The sequence below is a fragment of the Cryptomeria japonica genome, chromosome 10 (assembly GCF_030272615.1).
Source record: "Cryptomeria japonica chromosome 10, Sugi_1.0, whole genome shotgun sequence".
NCBI classification, from domain to species: domain Eukaryota; kingdom Viridiplantae; phylum Streptophyta; class Pinopsida; order Cupressales; family Cupressaceae; genus Cryptomeria; species Cryptomeria japonica.
Window position 1 is genome coordinate 460789092 of NC_081414.1, and position 23253 is coordinate 460812344.

General features: G+C 35.3%; 1 protein-coding gene across 2 annotated transcripts in view; it reads right to left on the bottom strand.

The window, feature by feature from the left end:
- The window catches only part of LOC131067516 (uncharacterized), a 195141-nt gene that overhangs the window by 78198 nt on the left and 93690 nt on the right, over window positions 1–23253 (bottom strand). For both annotated transcript variants that reach the window (XM_058002548.2, XM_058002547.2), the window contains exons 10-14: window positions 17067–17135; window positions 14705–14824; window positions 14280–14525; window positions 1917–1964; window positions 1618–1758 (exon numbers count right to left, since the gene is read on the bottom strand). In XM_058002548.2, the coding sequence (XP_057858531.2) occupies window positions 1618–1758; window positions 1917–1964; window positions 14280–14525; window positions 14705–14824; window positions 17067–17135 (624 nt within the window). The remainder of the gene's footprint in view (window positions 1–1617; window positions 1759–1916; window positions 1965–14279; window positions 14526–14704; window positions 14825–17066; window positions 17136–23253) is intronic.

The window sequence follows — 23253 nt, forward strand, 5'->3', positions numbered from 1 at the left end:
CTTGAAGGCAACAAGGTTTGAATGGATTAAATCAATAATTTATGAATACATCCCATTTAGTTAAGATCTTGTGTTGAGTATAATCATCTCACAAAAGAATACCCCCTTGCACAGAAACGAAAAAAAATCCAAGCAACAATAGCTAGTGTTGAGAAGTTAAATGATGAAGGATACCAGAAACCAAAGAAGAAAAGCAATTCAAAATAGAGAGGGGTAATTGAGCAAAGAAGGGGAAGTTAACAATCAAGATGCCTTCATCTAATGAAGGTTGGAGTTTGTTTGAGCGGCTTCTGCCTATTTTAATTAATGTTCTTGGTTCTTTGTAAAGGAGAATGCTCTTGCACTTAGCTTTACTTTATATCACAAACAGAATTAGTTGGCTACAACTTCTCTTCATATCATCGCTACCACTAGTTAGCCACTGTTCTAGATTGTAATAGTAGTGTTAATCTCAAATAGCACCTTGGCTTCTGTTGCATTCCTGATATAAATTGTTCTGTAGAGATCTGTGGTGAACTAGAAAAATCTCTGCCTGATCTGTGAACATACCTTCATCTAGTTTCTTGAGTTGGTGAATCATGTTGATTTAGTACTGCATAAGCAACAATTTGTGAAATACCTTGTGTTGTTCTGTCCTATGATTGATGTAATTCTTAATTTTTGCCTCTACTAAATTTCCTCCTGTCATTACAGATTGAAAGTTGGTCAATGAGCCTTTGATCCTCTTGTTCATAACCTTTAGTAAATGCAATGTCTCTATCTTAAGAAAAAAGATAAATAGTTTCGAGTATAATTCTGCAGGTTCATTCCTATTTTTGTAAGATAAATAAAAAATGGGACCTTCAGCCCCCAATATGATCATATTTCAAACTACCATTTCAATACATAGCATCTGGTTTCTATGTACCATAAACTAACAGAGCCTACCTTCTAATATGTGCCTGAAGTTCACTGACTTCCAGAGTGAATCTTACAAAAATTAGTGTATGTAATGGAACCTATGACTAGCCGTTTGCAATTTTAATGTTTTGACCACTTGGCTGTCCTCTTGGACAAGCAAGGTCCTCCATACATTTAACTACTTTTTGTAATTATTGTTTTTATGCATATGGATTTTGAATCTTATTTCAATAAAACATTCCCCTTCATTTTTCACAGTACATACAAGCAATTTATTTTCTTATCTGCTTGTTGAGGTATCCCGTATCATGATACGTTGGTCATTTGTCTTCAGAAGGTAAGATTTAACAAGGATTATAGTTTAGGTAAATGTCCCATTGATTATTCTATCACCACCCAAACTCTGAGAATTGGACATCAGGGTAAAACTCAAAAATTACTGTAACCATTAAGAATTTTACTTACACTTGAAATTAGTTCTGAAATACATCCATATTTATACATTTCATGTACATTATGGTGGCTCCTTTGCTTGCAGTGTCATACAACTTGGTATTTTTGTATCAAACAATAATTACACATATTAATCCATAGAAACAGTGATTGACATTGGCAATAGTGTATATGAATTCTTTGGCTTGTTAGAATGCATGATGTACGCTGCAAAATAAAATATCAAATGCAAAAGAAGACCAATGTCAAGTATTTAGTTGATACCTCTCTCCCAACAATTCTTAATCCCCCAATCTCCATACTATCCCCGCCTTGAATGTTATCAGCCACAGAAAGCATCATTTTTGTCGCAAACTCCTCTATATTTTGAGAAATAGAGTTTAGTGGATATAACTTATTAGCCACCTGCATAACACATCTAATCAACATGCATGCAATGTCTTGCAGCCAAAAAAATACACATGAATAAGGAACTGCCTCTCATATTTCATATTGTTAATTATTTTCTGTCAAAAGGAAAGGCATATAAAAAGCCAATGAAAGAACAGAAAGAGATACAATACCAGACGAATGGCTTTCGATCGCACGTCTTCAATTGGATGCACCGCCGTCTGAAATATATACAACTCAATTGTAATTAATCTGAAACTAATCCAATACCAAAATGTTCTCTCTAATGAACAATAAAATGAGCCATACCTGTAGGCAACGTAAGGTGTGCTTGGGTGCATTTAGTGTATACAGAGCAAGTAGACTAGACTAAGTTTGTTCACAATCATAACATAATATAATTAAAGATTAGATAATATTTTTAAAAAGGTTGCATTAATGGTTGCAACTTTAAGGATAACCTTATATTTAGGTGACCTCATTTCAATTATGGAATCATCATGTTATATCACTTGCATCTATTGCTGTTATTCACATTCCATGATATTTTTATATAGACCTTTGATCATTGCTGTTATATCGTACAGTTATAATAGACTTACATTAGTTTCCTATATCTCCGCAATTAACACAAAATGCTGAATTTATATTCTTGTTGAACCCAGTAAAAACAGCATAGGGGATTTCCTGTCATTTTTAGCTGACAGCAGTCTCAAGTATCAAAGAAGTCACACATTTTAAAGCTATCACGTATGCTACTATGCTCTCAGTTGCAAAAGTATTAAAGAATTAGATATGCAAGAACTAAAAGACATTAACAATGGACAAAATCTGTCAATGGGAACCAAAACTCAGAAACAAATCATTCACAGTTATTAAAAAAACATAACACTTCATAAGCACCTGTATATCAACATTTTCTCATATGCAACCCAAAACTAATTCTATGAAACTTTAATCCAGAGTCAAACTCTTGATGTTGCTCTCATTCACTTTAGAGAGGAACTACCACTTTTCAAACAAATAAAATAAACCAGAACATCTACAGAGTTCATATCTCAAATTCATTACCAGCTTCTAACTACTATAACAAGCACAGCAAAAGAATATGTTTATATGGAAAAATATTCTTCTACATATAGAAAATATTTTCAATAACTAAGTTAACCTTAAAAGCTTTGAGAGGATTATATATAACTTTTGAAAAAAGAATTATAATTCTCAATTTCTAACTAAAAATGAGGGTAAGAAGAAAAACTCAACCTTGGATACCATTAGTGGGTCAAGAGATTGTAAGAAATTAGATAGGAATAAAATATTGTTGGCACATCTAGGGGAAATCCTAGAATAGAAAAAGTTAGTTATAATGTGATGGCAGGGAATCAGGGATAGTTTCTTGTGCGGTGGGTCCTTGCTGCTTGGCACTAATTCTAACAACAAAGCTGAATCAGAAGCACTAATTACTGGCCTAATAATGGTATAAAAGGAAGGATACCCTGAAGTAGAGATTGAAGTCTAACAACAAAGCGGAATCAGAAGCACTAATTACTGATCTAATAATGGCATAAAAGAACGATACCATGATGCAATAAAAGATTTAATAAAAGGGAAGAGTCCAAACTGAACAATGAGATCTAATCTTCAAAAGGCAAGTATATGGATAAGTAGATTTAAGCTGATAAAATATCTCAATTGTTTTAGAGACAAAAACTCTCTGGCTGATTTCCTAGCAAACAAGAGTGTTGAACTACTGTCATAAATATTAAGAATTTGGGCGTACATGATTGGAAAAGCCTTGACATTCTGGTGGAATGAGATGTTAACTCTTCACTTTAATATCTTCCTCAGTACCATGTAAAGGTTTGTAGCAATAGTGCGGTGGCCTCGTGCACATTTAAAATGGCTTATGATAAAGGATTTTTGCACGATTGAGTTTGTGTGAAGAGGTTGTGATAGTAGCATCCCATAATGAGTAGGCTAAGCATTATTAGGTGGAGAATACTGCCCTTCTATATTATGCTGATAGTAGCAAGGTGTATTGTTGGGTGTGTTGGGTCTCAAATCAACAGATTGGATAGATTCTAAGGAAATGCCAACTCCTATGATCAAACCCTCCAATTGACTTGGCCAACTTATAGAGTGAACCTATTTGGTTACTAACTCTCTCTCTTTAGGCTCTGCAGGACCTAAGCGGGTATACCTACTCACTAGTTGTTCCTTCAACTAATGCTTTTTATAGCAGATTTAGTTTCTTAATCTGATATCTCCCAGTTGCAGAATGGCATAGGTTCCTAGAATGGAGATATAGCAAATGAGTCCAAGATTGTTGTTGTAGAAGCTATTCGATCTATGTTTCCTAATTACTTCTATTGCTTTAAAATAACATATGATGAATATGGTGATAAGTGTAATCTGAATTTGACCAGTGCCTTCCTTGCTGTTTGGGCTACAGAGTCATTATACTTTCTTCAGGACTTATCATGCGAGCCTGTGAGACAGTTTTTTAATCCACCCTTTTATAGACCTGTCGGTTATTATTTCTTTTGAGATCAATTTGAATGCTTATATCATATGTTGATTGAATGAATTTAACCCTACCTTTAAGGGACCAATCAATGAAGTACTGCGAGGAACAATTACAATTCGCAAGCAAAACTTTTGTTTCAACCTTATAACGTGAAGCACAAATTTGATTTCAAGAATATGAATAACCTTATCACTTTAGATAATATCACAGACGATTGCCAAAACAAAGTGAAATAATCCACAACACATACGCAAAGAAAAACAACAATTCATAGCATGTATTCCATCGAAGTTTGTAAAACTTACAGGCTATCATACATCGCCATCTTCTTATTGTGTATCCTCTTTTTTTATATTACAAAAACCATTCTCATATATATATGGGAACGAAAGCTATTCATGAAAAGACACGTCTTTTCGAAATGCTAATCATTAGTTTAAACATTTCTAACAAACTTAAGCAAAAAGAGATTAAGAATTCCTAAATGATGAATATAATCATCATCTTTAAAGGTTTTGATTTTAGCACTCTGTTTCTTCAATTCTTCTCCTTGCGACAGATATTTGAATATCATCTGGTTGACGGTAGGGGCCATGTCTTTACTTCGATCCATTTCTGACAAAGCCCAATCTTTGACGCTGATAAGCTCATTCCGCAAGTCCTCCAGGGATATTACATCTCCTTCTTTATAGACTGAGGGCATTCCAATAAGTCTCCCATCATCCAATTCCTTAAGATCTCTCCTTAGCGCATCTTCGAGTTTAACATGATTCTCCATGTACGCTATCCCTTCAGTCTTCTCCTCTGGCGTCATTGTATCGACACTATTCAGTACTTCATGTAGTCGTGCTTTTAATCTCTCATGCTCTGTTAATGCCTTTATAGTTCCATTATATACCTTCCAATATGGTTTGACATGCGAAAGCATGGTGTTAAACCGATGTCCGATGATATCATTGACCAGTTTATCCATCTTTTGTTGGATACTATTTGCATGTTTGGTGGCTTTATCTGCTTGATACTTCCAGTACAGAGCATCGGAAACATCATCCAAGCTACGTCCTGTGGGGTATGAGGTGTATTCGCTTATGGGAGTCCCTGTCTCAAGTTGCAATATTTTTGCTTGCAACTTTTGATTCTCCTCTTTGGATTTTTCATACAACCCCTTATATGTGACATTTTCTTTGACCAAAAATTCTGTCTGGTCCAGGTTTAATCTGGCAACATCCAAGTTTAATTTAGCAGTGACCCTAGGGTCCGTCTTTCCAACCTGATGAACCATGAGGTGTCCAAAGGTTTCTTCAATATCCACAATGATAGGCCTCTTCCCCTTTGGATATAATGCCCATTGTAGGAGAGCCTTCTTGTCAGGATCATATCCAGAGCCTAGGAATAATTTGTCTATCTCCTGAGGCAACACCTGTTGATTCAAATCTTGCTTTTTCAGGAACCCGTCAAACAGAAGTGCTGAGTTTATATCCCAACCAGAAAAGATGATTACACCGGCCTCTTTTAGCAATCTTCTCCCTTTCTCAGGGGTCATATCTTTCATGAGGATATCGATTTCATCCTGCAATTTCTTCATCTGTTCTTCTTCTGGTCTTCCAGCCATGCTTCGTTTAACATGTGCCCCTTTGTACTGGTACAAAAATGAAAGGAATTCCCTTGAAGAAGCGAATCCATCATCAGCAACAAAATCTTCATGTTCAGTCATTCTTATATCGACTACATCCTTAATGTTAATCTCACCAGTGTCCACATTCATCTCTGCTTCAAAACCAGGAGGATAATCTTCCCTAGGGGAATCAGCAGGGATACTACTAGCAGTTGATTTTGGTGACATGTGAGCCAATGGTTGACTATCCTTCTCAATGTTGATAAAATGAAGGAATTGCGGGGGCACTCTATGCATGATCTCTTCTTCATGTTGAAGTAGCCTTTTAGCTACTTCCAGAGGATCTTGGAGGTTCCCAAGTAAATCTCCATCTATCATCCCCCTTGCCCTTTTCCATTTGTAGGCCTCCCAAGTCAATTCACTCTTTTCTCTCAAAATCCTGGCCTCCTCTCTTTCAAGATTTTTAATCAGGTCATCTGGCATTTTGGCCACATGTATTCCAGCTTTGAGTTTTTGTGACGCTCTGGCAGCTCTTATATACCCTTCAGGATCGAAGTTCTCTCTAGGTTCACCCAGAGTCATGCCATAGTAGTCTAACTTATTCTGTAGTAAATGATAGCTTTTTGAACTTTTAACAACAAAGTCAGAAAAAACCAATAAACCTGGAACGATGGACTGCTTACCGAAATCTGTAAGGTGTTTGGCACTGACAATAGATAATTGTCTTACAATCTCCAGGCTAGCCACCCTGTTTAGTACTGTAATTGGAAGCATGTGTGGTCTTCCTTCATACCCAAATACCCTGATTTCTGTGTGATTATCGTGGCAATACCAATCACCCCAATTGTGATCAATTTGTGACTCCGGAGATAAGTCCTTTGGCCTGAGGAATCTCTTTATTTCAGGGGACAGAGTATAATCTCTGTGTTGCCCAAAGGCCGCACTAAGAGGTTTCACAAAATATTCCTGAAAGTGCCAGTACTGGTTGTTCATGAACCTCTGGTCCCATGCAGAAACCCACAACTGAACTGGCTTCTTCAAACCATTCTTATCATAAGCTCTAATGCAGAAATCATCTGACCAGAAGTTGATCTCTTGTCCACAATAAAGAATAATATGCATTAATAAGGAGTACAATGAAAAATGTATGTTCACGAGATCCCCTTTTAACTTCTCCAACCCATGATTTAAGGCATCTGCAACATAAGTGGCATAATCAAATGACCTAGGGTCTTTTGATTGTAAATCAGCACACAAAACCATAACCCCAATATCCATGAGTGGATGAGCCTCTAGGCCTAATACTTGGGCTGCACCATAATATGTATACTTAAAATATGGATGGAAGTGGTTGACATCAAACGGCACCTTGTCATCTTTGCTGAACGGAACAAATGCCCCACCCACTTTCGGCCGGTGAATAGGTAATCTCCAAGTCCTGTAGATGTTTTCCAAGCCGAAGAATTCCTGTGACAGTTTCTGCATATCGATTCTTTCCTCCACTTCCCAGTCTAAATCAAATACCATATCAACAGTTTGTTTGTTAATCACCACTAAGGGATTCCCTCTGTAATCGCATATGGTTTTGGTTCTCGTATTATAACAATCTACCAGAGCTTTCATTAGTTCAACATCTACAAACACATTTGGGACTACCAATTTCCCTAAGTTCTTTTTCCATAGATTACTTATGGGCTCAGGAGCATCCCTTCTTTTGTAGCTAAATAGGAATAATTCATGTCCTCTGATTTCAGTCCAAATGTCTCCCAGATTTTCAAATCTATCCTCCAATCCTTCTTCTTCGCTTTTGATCTTTTTAGACCTTACACTAGATGTGGGACATTGGTCTAGCAAATCCTGAGTCAGAGCTCTCCCTTCCTTCTTTTGTCTTTTGGGCTTCTCTTCAGGGTTTAGTTCTTTTCCTTTCCTACTCTTTTCAGAAGAAGAAGAAGAAGGTTCCATGATTTCAGCAAATACGAGAGACAACACTTACTTGGAGAAATGCCCAGCTCTTCTGATTGTCGTTCACAAATTTCCGCAAGTTCTTCGCAATTTTTAGTCTTTTGGCATTAATCTGGCTCCTATGAAAATTCGATCAGTTCAGCTGTAATCGTATGGGCAACTTGTGCACAGTTAATGTTCTGCGTCTACAACGGCTACTCAAGTGTTTAAACTTAATTGCAGATGTGACATTCTTCACTTGGGTCTTTAACTCTTTCGCGGGAAGTACAGTTCGATCAAAATGATCGTAATTCAAGTTTTCGATGAAACCCTTGTCTTCGACCGAGTGTTTTAATCTTTCATCGAAAGCCCATTCTCCTCGATATTACCTTTTCGGTGAGTAGCCCATGTCGAGAAGCCATTTTCAAGACTCACCGAAATCGTCTTTTCATCGACAAACTTTCTTTCGATAAGTCATTTGCAAGTTTCATCGAAATCGTATTCCGATGAGTTCTGTTCTTCGCTGAAAGTTCATGCAAGTTCATCGAAAGTCCTTTTCCTTCGATATCCTCTTTTATCGATAAAACACCTCTGTTCTTGTTCGACATTATGTTATCGATGAGATTTGCATTTCGATGAATGCTTTATGAGTTTCTTCGGTAGTTATATTTCTTCGAAATCACTTTTTGCCTATTGCTTTTTGTTTTCACTTTTCGATGAAACTTGGAGTATCGATGAGCAGTTTCCTTTATTTACCGAAAGTGATATTCCACCGAAGACCTTTTGCATAGTGCTTTACACGTCATGCTCTATTTCGATGAAAGCACTCTTTCGATGAAACTCCTTTTGAAATGCTCGATACAATTTCTTGGCCGAAAATCTTTTAGTCTTTCACGCTTATGGAAATATATTTTTTTTTATATTTCAAATATAGTGTTCAACAGGGTGCTTTACTAGGTGGAGGATACTGCCCTTCTATATTATGCTGATATTATGGTGACTGTTAGTTGGGAGGCATTTCGCATTGCTTGGACATCTTTATCATGGCAGGTGATGGTATTCGGCCTTCAGCAGATCCATTGCAGATTGGCAAGTTTTAGAATTTCAACTGGAAAAAAATGATCGTCCAGCTGTGCAAGCTCTTAATCTAGTCATAGCAGCATTGGGTCCAAAGAGGGTGACTGATACAGGTAATTTCAAGTTCTGTGCTATTATATTGGTCAACTTTCATAATAAACTGGAGGCAGCAGTATGCACTGTGCAGGTGTTGTAGTTTCTAGATTTACTGTCCTTTAATGCAGCAGTGGATGAAGGTTTGGAGGATTAGATGCCACCTGCACAGGAGCTTAGGCATTTTAGTAGCAAGAAACCCTCCTACTCTCTATGCTGAAATGGATATCTCCATCAAATCTCACAATAGATAAGATAGCTACAAAAGAAATGCTTCCCTAGAGAACGAAAACAACACATCCTATCACCCCTTTAAATATGTTGATGTATCTCAGCTTATAACTAGGGCAATCCTAAGGCCACTTGACCAAATATGTTGAAGATGATCCTCAAAGCTTACAATGGCGCCACCGACAACCTACAAGAAATGCTCAACATTAAAACAGTGTTACGACCAAGAAGCTGGAAGAGGCGATTCAAGCAATGAATATATTCTCTACATATATCCTTCCCATGCAATCTATACCTCAATCACATGAAAGTCAGAGAGAGCATCCAAGGAATTATCTCAAAGGAGTCAATCTTGGAGGATGTTAATAGGAAAGAGTAAACTTCTCACAAACTATTCACAAATTGCTATGCAAAGAAGCCAAAGGCAGCAGCCTGTTTCGAGAAAGATAGAGCTAACTATACATATCTTGACCAACATGAAGCTAAATCATGAAAAAATGTGAGTTGGTGAAGATACAAGATAGCGCAGTGACACTCTAAAGACAAAATCAACTGGGCACCGAATCCAGCTTAATGGTATTATGATAAGCTAACATAGCTTTCAATCTCTCAAGAAATGGGGCAAAGAGGCCCTAATGCATGACCCCTTATTCTCTGAGTCATGTAGAATATTAGGTTTTTTACTCATGTTGTATGCAAAAAGGTTTCAGGGGGTTGTTAATGACACCAAGGAGCTTGTGTTTGCTTTGGCTCAAGAAAATCATATTTCTTTTTCAATAGGCAATAGAACTCTCCATGAGAGTAAGGTATTAAAGCTGGTCCATGAAAAGGGAAAAAGAAAGTCTCTTGCGCATGGCTTTAGATTCCTCATCATTCCAATCATCCATGGAAAAATGGATTGAACATGACAAAATACATTGAGGCTGGATCTCACATGCGATATGTAATAAAAAGAAATTTTTTTACGATGACAGAAAAGCAACAGTAGTGGACAAAAAATTAAGAAAGGCGTGTTGAATACACATCAGCATAAAAAGCATCAAAATGGCATGCGCTCCAACGAGTCTTGAAGGACTCCAAGGTAGAAAGCATTGAGGGTAGAGAAAATGTTGAGTCTGGTAAGCAACTATGAATGATCAACAATGAGAATAGGTGACGTCAAAGGAATAGACATGCTACTCCAATGCGTAATAGAGAGAGACAAAAAGAGAGAGAAAGAGAATCATACACAAATTGGCAAGAGCAAAGTTGAACTTGATAAGGCAAATATTAAATGAATATCGTAAAATGAATAACTCCCTTGTCCTACAAGAATAGAAATATATCAAATAGAAGTTGAAAGTGAACAATCATAATCATAAGATGTATTTTTAAATCAAAAGATCAAATGGAAGGAAGTTTAAGATCCAATTTATTACAAGGGTCATTGTTTCGAAAAACAATATTTTCAATTGCCTAAGAAAAAATCACCCAATTTATTTGAAGATAATCAATGTTCCAAGGAGTTTCCTGATGGGAGGATGGGGGGTTTCAAGGACGTGGGGACCAAGGGCCCAAGTTTAAAGACGATAGGGGGATGACAGCGGGGGACGGCAAGCGGCGAACACTGATATACATATAGTAATTGAAAGAATAGTTATAAAAAGATGTATAAGAACTACAATTTTGAATTTTCAAATGAAATTTTGGCAAATCAATAAAATATGAAATACCAAATACTAAAATACATGAATACTACTAAAATTTGAAGTGAACATTCAACATTAACAATTTAGCATTGAAGTTTGAACAATGAAAATGTCAAATTCAAGATTTATATTATATTCAAGATATCATAAAGATGATTACAATGAGTACAATGATGTCAAAATAACAAAATGTAGTGAAGACAGACCTTTACTCATCCCCAAACTCCTCATCACTAGAACTACTGGACTCCACATGGTCAAGCTCCGCCAAACTAATACCAACCAGTCTTGCCTCTGTAATTGTAGTATCCTCATCAATCTATGTTGGCACATCTTGTTCTACATCCCATCATGTTGTCGGACTCACTTTGTACACAAGCGTCTTCCGATCAATGAGATGCAAAGCACTATGTACAGCCACAAGCTTCTCTACTCTCCTCGAGGTAAGTCTGTCTCTCTTAAGAAAGTGATGAAACTACAAGTAGACCATTTTCTCTTAGCAACTAAATAAGTAAAAACCTGAAATAGAAATTGTATGGTTTGAGTGGTAGTCAAAGAATTTGATCCATGGCAATTCCACCACAAAATTGGGTCCTCCTATGCCATAGTTGTCATATCCATCTTGGATGCCTCATAACCCCTAAGACTGGAAAATTTTGGTCCACTAAGTACAAATTATGTTGGCCTCTAAAGGATCATACATATTCTCAATTGGCTTGGAGAGCCCTACCTTCACTTCAGTGTATTGTATCCATGTAACTCTACCAAGCCTATGCTTGTACCACTTAGAGTCAATGCATAGGCAGCCATCTACAAGGGATTGTTGAACTTCTCCCATCTTCGATGAATGATTGGTTGAATATGTTCATTGTAAAATGATAATGTGGGGTTCTCTTGCACGACAACCCTCATTTGGTCCAACAAAGAATCAATGCACTCATACACCTCTCCAAGGCTAGGTGCAACGACATCCCCATATCTACTGACCTAGACAACTAGAGTAATAATGGAGAGTACATATTTTGCATCACCCCAAAAAACATTAGTCTTCACTGTATCCTTCACTCTCCTCCCTTTCTTTGTCTTGGACTTAGCCCCCAATTCTATTTTGTTGTCATAAGCATTGCCTGCAATGCCTCTTGAAACTCAATCATTCTCTCGAAGAAATTGAAATAGGATGCATCTCTAGTCTCAACAGGCTTGAAGAACTCCTTAGAAAATATTTTGAAGAGTGAATGTGAACTGTGATGGTTACAAATAAGCATCTACACATTTGTAGCATCACCAATCACTACTTTGATCCACTCAATTTTTCCCATGTCCTTGAGTGCATTATTCATAGCATGCACACAACGAGGAGTCCACCAAATATGTCTATAAGATACCTCAACTAATTTCCCTACAACTTTGCACACATGGGCCGCATCTGTCACTACTTGGACCACGTTTTGTAACCCAACGTCCTCAATACTATCCTTGATGATCTAAAACTGAAAATCAGCATCTTTGCCATGCCATAAACAATCAACTACCTTAAGAAAATATGGACCCTCTCTCTATGTAGCAATGATATTGATGACTGGACGATGCCCAATGTCCGTCCACCCATCCATGGCTATACTGCATCAACTTTTCACCTAAGAATATGCCAATGGCGTCATCTATATCATCCTTCAACTACACATTGAATAAATCGGCTATGGGGTTATGAGCATCACTTGTCAATTTGTGTTTCCCCCCAGTGTACACACTAGCCATTAGGACTTGGCCCTAGGCTCTTAGATTGAGCAAAAACAAGTTTTTTTATTTTTTCGCTGTCCCCGAACGGGAGTCTTCTACACATCCCTGAGACAATCGAGGGACACCTAACCGTGCCCAGGACATCCTAATATCCTTGTTGTCCCACTCACATCCCCCCAAAACCATAGGAATTCGGGGGCAAGCGGTGGAGGATACGTCCCCGTGTTTCAATAAAGATAATAGACATGAGCATCACATGAACCTGAGAACTTGGTCTTGAGGATATTCCATATGCTCATACGCACATAAAATGAAAGGATCATCAATCTACTAAAAATACACTCCTAATAAAATAATGCATATGAAACATGTTCAAGGATAATGATGTAAAATGTATTAGAATGACTAGCGATTGTTTGGCCCATTGTTGATATTTATGGAATATTGACACATTCCAAACATTGAGAATCCCTAATCCTATACAAAAATCCTTGAACAAAGGCAATAACATCTCCTTGTGGATTTAGAAAGTTTGAATATTGATTCAGTATAGATAGGAACATTGTGTATTAGAATATTCTTCACTAGATCTAACTAAAAGTATTTACCATTAATAGTTTGGATCAAATGACGCAGCCAAAACAAAAATAGTTTGGATCAAGTGACGCAGCAAAAAAAAAACAGTTTGGATCAACTGCAGATTTCTAACTAGCTATTAGTGTCAAAGCTACTCTAGCATCAAAGCAAAGAATCCCTATCGCTTAAGCTGTCTATATATAGGACTCTATCAATATTTATTGGAAATGGGTAATGTAGGTTCACATGCGTATAACTATGCATACCAATCATGTGTTGTCAAGAGTAAAGCTCATACTGAATATAAAGAAAATTTTACATTTTGCAATTTTTTAGGAAAAGCAAGCATTCTTAAGGCCTGCCTTATATTGTTTGACTAATTTACATGCAAAGCTACATAGTGATATGAAAAGGTCTAGAATATATTAACATACAAGTTTCTTCTTGAAAAGTTATTATACCTGTATTGAGGCTTTTAACATCTTCTCAAGGTATTACATCTAATTTCTAAGTTGCAAACTTATTATCAAGGCATCATAGATTACTTTGATAAAAACTAGAAATATTCTAGTACGTGACCTATAATATGTTAAATTAGTCATGGTTGATATCGAAAATGGTATGGGTGAATTATTTGACTTTGTAAGAGATTAATCTCAAAAAGAAAGCAAATGCACAAGGACATGTTTTGATTTATTTCTTGATATTCCTAATATGTAAGCTAGCACTGCATTTCTATGAATTGTAAGTGCTAGATGTGACACCTCAAACAGAGTCAACAACCCATTCATGTGATCTAGCTGCCCTCTACTATAACGTCACCCTAAGAAATTGCTGTGCACTTGTATACAGCATCACTAAAATATTGTAGTTAATTATTTGAAGATTCTGTTAAAAGTTATTTTCTTCTCTGATAAAGCCAGTTAATGCCACTATTTGTATGAACAGAAGAAATTTTTAGAGTTGAAAACTTACATCCAGAAGTTATAAATTTAAATAACATCAATAAGAATCTTGTTGACTGGAAACGGCAGCAAAATAAACCAACCTGTAAAGCAATGTCCAAACAAATAGACCTTGCAGGTGGCCGTAGCAAGATTAAGCTCCATACTGCACTGAGACCTTGAGTAAGTCGATCACCACTAAGGGCTTCCTTTCCATCCTTATCATATCTTCCTACACAGCATAAGTTCTCCAGTATTTTAAAGGCTGAATCAGGAAGAAGTGGGACCTCACCAAGTAATTTACTCAAGGATTTATCGGAGGCTGGAAGAGAATCACGCAAAGTTTGTGCCTGTGAAAAAATATGTTTACAGACTTAGCCTACACATCAGATACGTATAGAACTAGATAGGCACTTAATCACCATGACACAAAATCTCAACAAGTATAGCAAAGGACAAATATACCCTATAAATTTTCAAGTATAAACATATAAGAATGAGCTTAATGAAAACCAAAAAAGGCACACACCACAATGAGAAGAAAATTCTCATAAATTGAAGCAACCCCCAAAGATGAGCCAGTATCCTTTTGTCGAGATACCATCTCTCCAAATAATTGGTCAAGTACATGTAATGTCAATTCATGACCCTGCATGTATTTTCGGAAAAACCTTCTAATGAGTAACAAAACAACTCTAATCAAAAAATTAATGGCAATGGCTTTATGGCCTATCTAATCATAATAGCATTTATCATGTGATTGTAAGACGTGATCTCGACATTTAATGAAAGCAATGCCCTATCAAATATTATATTCTCAATTCAATAATACATTGTACTTGATGGTAGGCATTCAAAAGAATGTGATTTATAAAAATCAATTGAAATGGTAAAGTTCTCTATTTTATATTGTCTGGCTATGCTGGAGATGGTCATGCCCACCACTGGTCAAGTCCAAAGATATTTTGATAGGTAGTCAATCCAACTATAAAAGTTAACCACTCTAGATATTTTGTAGAGAGGAATGGTCACTGGCATTAGCAAATAATAAAATACCTTTTACTTCTTTTACTTATCCAAAGACAAACATTGCTCCAGAATATGATAGCAAGAAACTTTTCCACAACAAGATCAATGAATATCCCTTGAATAAAAAGCTACAAGAAAAGATAGACATTCGAGTACCATATGGAAAGGTATCTAGAACTAATAAATGAATTTCCCTGCATGATTGAATGGGAAAAAAATATTAAAGACCTAACAGAGAGATAAGTATCCAAGTTAAAAGAAATCAAATACTACATCAGCATAAAACAGTATACCTCATAAGCACCCCAGTCTAGGTCCTCTCATGGCACAACAACTTTTTGTGGGTGTGGGGAAGTCAAGTGTCCATCTACATTATAGTAAGGCATATCTAGGTACACTGTCATCACATCCTAGATATAATTCTTGGGGTTCTAAAACCAAATTTATTCTTAAGGACAAAATTGCTGTAAAAGCACAGGACTATCTAATCAGACTTTCTGTACACAAATACAACTTGAAATGTAACATAAAAACCTTAAGATAAACAGTGTTGAAATGTCGAAATTGGTACACTTTGTACATAGATAGTGAATTACACTAGCAGCTATGGCAGAAAAGATTGTGTGCAGATTTACCTCTAAAATCCATATGCAGATTATAAGTTGTTGAAACATAGCAATGCCATTATGAACAATGAAAAATAGTAACTTGAGCTAGCATTAAATGTTCCCACAGGCCTATTGTTTGACATTTGTTTCATCTCATTTCATAAACATCATTAAATTATTAGTACATCAGAATATAAGGAAAAGAAAATATAGTTGCAAAAGGTAAATTCTCTTTTAATAAGGGTTGCATAACTTAACCCCACATTGTGAGATGGCGAGCATCATGACATGGATTCCACAAAGCGCACTACCAAAGTGTCACTTTGTTACATTCTTAGAATATAAAGTTTAATTTTAACAGTAAACTAAGGTCTGCACACAAGATTCATCTATACACATACTTGAAAATTTCCCTTTAATGTGAAGGTGCCAAATGGTCAAAACCTAGTATGGAACCGAATGCTTTAGCATTCAAAACCATGCATTCAATTTTATAGCAATACACGTCAAACCATGAGATCAGAAAGTGGGATGCAACCAAGGCTATGTATGTTTACTAGGTCTTGTACTTCTATAATAGATTGCATGAAAATAGATATTGATTCCTATAAATTTAAATTTAATTTAGAATATATTTCATGTTGTCATTCACAAAATGTTAAAAACCTTTAGAGATCAGATAATTGATATAATGCATCTCTAGAAATAATAAGAAGTTGGATTCTTAATAAATTTACTTGCTTCACAAATCCCAATTCCACAACTTAATATCAATCCTTGTTGCAAGTTATAGATCATACCATAAGCTAGGAACACCTTATTAGGTACTGACTTTTTATGAGCTACTTCCAAAGAAAAGGTAATGACTGTTTATGTTTAGCTTAAAATAGTTCTATGAAGAAATAAGAATTTGGCTTGACAATTTCAGAAGAAGATTCATATAATAAACAACTTGTCACACAGGCATCACAGTACAAATGTTAAATATAGCACAACAAATTTACACTACTATTTTCTTAATTCACATGTCAACTATTCTCGAGAAATTTTAGATACCCATCTGAACACCTCGTTTTGAGAAGCACAAATAACACAGAAGAACAGGCACACACAAAAAAAAGTACAAATTAATATGCTTGCTTTCCTGGAACCAAAAGTGACCAAATCCAAATAAAAAAAAGTTATCATTTAAATTTACCTTCATTATCATAAGCATCTAGATCCTCAAAACTGCAATGAATACAAGAACCATACCTTGAAATTCTTGTAGTCTGACAATATATGTTTTTGCAAGACTTCTCGAACATCATAATCAGCACTACACTGTTACAATGAAATAAGTCAATACTATCACAAAAATTATTAACAAAGTAAATCAAACAAATGTGTACAAAGATAAAAGAACCCAAACAACAACAAAGATGCTGATTGAATTGTAAAAACACGCTAACATGGATTTATAAAGTAAAGGAAATATTATCACAATATTAAGAAATGTATGAGTTGAGTACAATATTTTTTTAAAAGTACTTATTAAGGTAGCAAAGATACAATTAGGACACACAAAATAAAGTAGATACCAAAAGTATCCAAATACTCAAATAGTCAACAAGATAATAACGCTAAAATACATGAATCCAAGATTACCACAATGAGAGAAAGAGTTCTCATTATCTTGACTTGCACATAAATCATGCATAAGTGAAAGTCACATAAATCATGCACAAGTGAAAGTGAAGGATTCAATAAGCAAGCAAATTACAAGTTGTAGATTCCACAAAGCATTTAAAGCCCAAGTTGTGAAGCATGCAACTTATAAGAAGAAATTTCCACAAAGTATTGAAAGTGCAAGTGCAAGCATAAGATGGCATATGTTATAGACTTTTCATATGAGAAAAAGAAAAAAAAATATGTACACAAATTAGATACACATGATATACCTTATATTAGTAAATAGAAAAGACTACCAATAAACCTACATGGAGAAGCGATCCTAATATAATCTTAAATGTAATAAAAAAAATAAAATGGCATGCTCACAATATAACAATATTATTTACCCTAGAAAATCCTTTTGGGAAAAAACCAAACAAAAACAGCAATCTCTTATTGTAATAACTTAATCATTCAATCACTATAAAAAAAATTGTTAGACAATTTAAAAATGCAACGAATATAAATCTAAGTTACTAATTCAGGTAGAACTGTACGGCAAATATTTTAATTGGGTAAAAATAGTGATACTCATAATGTCTATAAACAAAATACTTAAATACCTCATAATTTATAAAAATGAAAATACTCAAAATTCATAATTCAATGATTTTTCAAATGTCAACACAATAAAAATTAGAATCAATATTTAATAATCTTCATATTGCTCTTTATCAAAAGAACCAAAGTCAACATTTGGTTTAATTTCATTTGAAACCTAGTCATCTAAAATGCCACTCCTACGATGCACATTATGTGCAAAAATTGTCTATCTATAGATACTTTGGCAAGTTGTCCAACTCTAGCATCTAAGTTGGCACACTCAAGAGTTAGATCCCAATTCTTCGTCACCCCCTCATTGTAATCAGTTGTCTTATGTGACAAGAGATGCAAGTTGGAATACACAAATGCCAAATCCTCATCTTTCTTGCATGCAATTAATTATTTTTAACCAAGTGAATGAAGGAGTATGTACTCCAATTCTGCTCAATTGAAAAAGCACTCGAAACCTATTTAATTTGCATACAACATTTACAATTACAAAACAAAAATATAAATTATAAGATATAGCAAGGAATGAAAAAAGGAAAAAGTTTAAAACTAAAAAGATGCATATTGAGAGAACCTTTATTGCAAGAGGCTAGAAGAAAATAGAGCCTTGGCGATGTATATACCACCATTCATGAAGATTTTTTTGTGCTTGTCTCAAAGAGCACAAACATCATTATTCCTTGAAGAAATGAAGTGGCCAAACTCACTTAAGACAACCCTTTATATATCTACATCTAGCAATATTCTTCTAAATGCAATCTTGTAGCCAAAAACCACCTCTTAATCCCGATGTGGTGCCACCCTTCTTGATAAGAAAAGTATCTCTTTGCTATAATATTTTGGAGACAAAGCAAAACTAGGAGATGCAAGGGCGTGGTAATCTTTTTCCAACAATCAACAATGATCCTTTGTACTCTTTTGAAAATGCTTCTGCAGGATCATGCTCCTTGGCTTCTATTATGTTCCTTATTTTTCAATCATGGAATACATGCCACTTAAACTTCACCCAAACTTGGGCGAACTGCATCAACATACCTAATCATGTTGATGGACTTGGAGAAACTTAAAGCATAGTCCACACAAGCCCATCTCTCATCATCTATGATCAATTCTTGGACATTTTGGGCCTTTATGTACTTGATTGCCTACATCACTCCAAAGGTTGTTGATAACCATAGAACTTAATGCATCTTATACCTTCACAAGTCGTCTTAAAATGGTTGTTTGATACAAATCAAGTTTCAAAAACCTAACATGGTATAGAAAAAAAGTATTACAAAACATACTTAAAAATAAAAATTAAATTACCTTCAACAACTCCAACTTGTAGAAGGTTTTGACGATGCCTTGTAGAATACGATTAGTCACAAACAAATAATTTTCCTTCGCCTCCATATAGATTTCTTTGACCCACTCAATATTTGTGTCAATTTTCTTGCAATATTGAATTAATTGAGATACATACCCTCCACTATAGAACTAGCTACCATACAATTTTTACCATTATCCATTATTACTTGAACAACACTTTTGAGGCCCACAATTTTAATGGATTCTATGAGGACATTAGCAATGAAAGTTGCATTCTTCACTTTCCCCTCTCAATCTATTGCCTTCAAAAACATTGCCCCTATTGGAAACACTGCAATCAAATTGATTAGTGCTCTATTTTCCCAATCTTTCCATCCATCAAAAACAGCAGACACACCAATTTCAAGCAATGTATTCTTAACTACTCTCAATGATGCCTCTACTAAAGCTTTCTCCTTCACTAATAAGGTGGTTGGAACCTTTTCATGCATGTGACTTGCATAATCAACAAGTGCATTGGCAATGGTCATCACCATATCCTACTTATATGGTGATCTAAAAATGTTTAACAAAATTCCATTAAAATAAATGCAACAAGTAATGCTCTCATTTGCAACATCTTACTTCATTCTTTAAGGCCTTTTCCAATGGGCTTCTTTTACATGAAAGAAAAGGGGCACTCTCTTCTCAAAAACACATTAATAATGGCATGAAAGGATGTGGGCCATTCAGTTGTGATAAGCCAATAGAAGGTTTCTGCAAACCTCTCTTGTCAAGGATGTGTTATTTCCTTTGATCAACTACTTACCATGTTGACATCCTCTTGGTCTTTAATATACACCATTATTTGTTGTTTTGGCAACCCTTTTTTATTTGCCCTTGAAAAATACTTATTCCCAAGCTGGTAGTGCACAAGTGTGCTTTCACTCAACTATACGAGCACTATATTCAATTCCACATTGACTACAATGTCAACAATAACCTCCAACACTAGGAGACTGTTAAATCATTATTGTATGTCGCCTTGACATTGCATCAAATTTAAATAAACTCTTTGCATTGGAGGCAATCAAACTAGAAGTACTAGCCATTCTATATGAACATAAAACAAAAAGACATCACCAATTTGCAACCCTACAACTTAAAAAATAAAAATCAGCATTGTACCCCCTATTAAACATAAAAGATTTAGAAAAATCAAACATGAAAAAAAAAAAAAAACAGAAAAATCTTCAAAAAATTGTTCATAACTTAAGAAAAAAAACTAGAGATTCACTCACCTTTGATAGTTAAATCTTCTTGGCATTATAGGTATAAATCATGGGCCAAAAACCACTGACATGACACCTCATATTCCCTAGTTGAGGCACCACTACGAATGATAGGTTGTAGAATATGCGAAGTACACAACAAATATCCAAAAGTTGCTTGCTTAAGCAATAGTTATGTAAACATTCTCACCAGCATCCCTCATTAATGTTCACTCAGGGAAAACCGAAAAGAAAAAGAGATAGTATGCCAATGTGGCTTTACACAACATCATCAAGTATCACACCACGAACATTAGAAGATGATTATTTCGTATGGAGTAAGAAGGCTCCTCAAAAGGCAACAAGTTCTGTTTGAACTTCACATACCTCCAAATAAGAATTTTTTGTGATTTTAAATCATACAACTCATAGGCCTTTGACACCTCACTACATCTCATAAAACTGCATTTGTGGATTTTGGTCACTAACTTTCACTCTTCAAGCTTCTTCACTAGTACCCTCTCAAACAACTAGGTAGGTTTGTAATCCAAATTTTTAGTGTGGATCATACATTTAACAATCTCTTCATTGGTGCAGTTCTTTCACTAATCCAGCCCAATTTGTTGCGGTGTGTATGGAACGGAGCACTTAGATTTGATACCAACTTTCCTACAGTAATTTTTAAAAGTATTTTCACATATTGTGTTACAATATAATTTCAGAAAAATTTAATAATCTTATCACTTTTGCTTTTTAACAAATACTTATAATCTTTAAATTTCTCAACAATCGAGAAGTAAACCCAAATGCATTAACACATACATCATGAAATAGAGTTATGTTTTATTGGTCCCCACAAGGTCAACATGCTATATTGGAAAAAATTATCAATAAACATGAGAAAATTTACAACAATACTAGGTACACGATACCATCAAAAATTCCTCCATTTTCTACCTCAGCATCCCCAATTCCCATTACATCTAGTGCTTTATTAATGCCCACATAAATTTTCTCCCAGCAATATTTGCTACTGCCAATATTTTTTTGAAGTACAGAATATGGTGTGATACACAAAATCCCAAAATTCTTTCATTTTTTTTTAACACCTTGGGCAGCCAAAGCAACAGATGTAGCAGAGAAAGACTCAGTCAGACTAATTACATTAAAAAATTTCTTTTCTTTACTAGGGTTGTACTTCTCATTGTGACCAAACTTTCCACACCGGTAGCAACTCCTCTTATTTGACTACTTCCAATAATTGGGATAGGCATTCCCAACGCATTTGCTAATAAGAGTTTTCATGTTTGGTCAAGTGTCCATGGCAAGTAGGAACTAGTTTATTCATATCAATTTTCCTGATGTAGAATACGCATATTCCCAAAAGATTCTCTTTATCAGGCTCATACTGTGGAGGTAAAGCTTGCTGGAACAAAAATGTTCTCTTTATCAGGCTTGACATACTTTGAACCCACTTCACTAAACTGCAATTTTAGTTCCTTGAATTTTCCATGGTAGCCTTCAATGCAGCTGAATTTCACAGGTTAGACTTGGCCAATCTCACCACTAATTTGGACTGTGCATCATTATCCTTAGCTAAGACTGTGTTGATATGCTCCTAAGCCTCAATGACACCTTCATTGTCATTTACATTATGAAAAACATCATCTTCAAGTGTCTTTGGGCTCTAATCCTCTCTTCTTTATTAGACCCAAAGGTACTTTCCATTGAAATAAATCCTCTAGTTTTTCTTTGCCATTCAACATGAAATTAGGTGTAGCATTGCCAACAAAAAAAATTATGTTATCAACCAATAGAAATAGCATAAACTAGAACACCAATGTACACAACTCAAGCTAAAATTTGGCTGAAACTTTGTATCAACTTAAAAATAGTAAATAATCATGACTAACAGCATAAGAGAAAAAACTTATGACAAAAGTAGCAAGAAAGTAATGTGCTCAATAACCAAAGATAATAGATGGTTCTGACGTCATGTAAAAAGTAAATAAACTATTGCAAAACAATAAATCACTTATTATATAGAATAGAAAATATAATAAATTACTTAATAAATAGAATAGACACAAGTAGGACAAACAAAACAAGATGGATATCAACGGTAACACATGAATCCAAGTTAAGCACAATGTAAGTACAAGTTTTAATCATTTGGACTTCCACATTAGACATGCACAGGTGCATTTTGGTGCTCAAAACTGCATCCTCCAACTCTAGAAGACAATCTATATCACAACCTCCAGGGAAACAAAGTTGGGCTAAGATCGTATCAGATTCATGATCAAACTACAAGTGGCTTTGGCCAACTGACAAGAGCAGGATAACTCTTCTACTCGTCTAGCCCTATTCAACCCTAGGAGGCTGTTCCTATAGATCTTTCTAATATAAATGAAAAAAATGGTACATACTTTTTAGCCAAACTCTATGCACAAGGACAATCTAAAAAGATGTCACTACATGCCCTTCAAACTTGGCACACTCATCTCTCAGACCATGGATCTTTCTATGGTTTCAAATTAAGTAACCAGCAGGTAATGATGTGAATCAAATATAAAAATTGGTTAATAACCTTGTATGTGAAGCTCTTATGATTT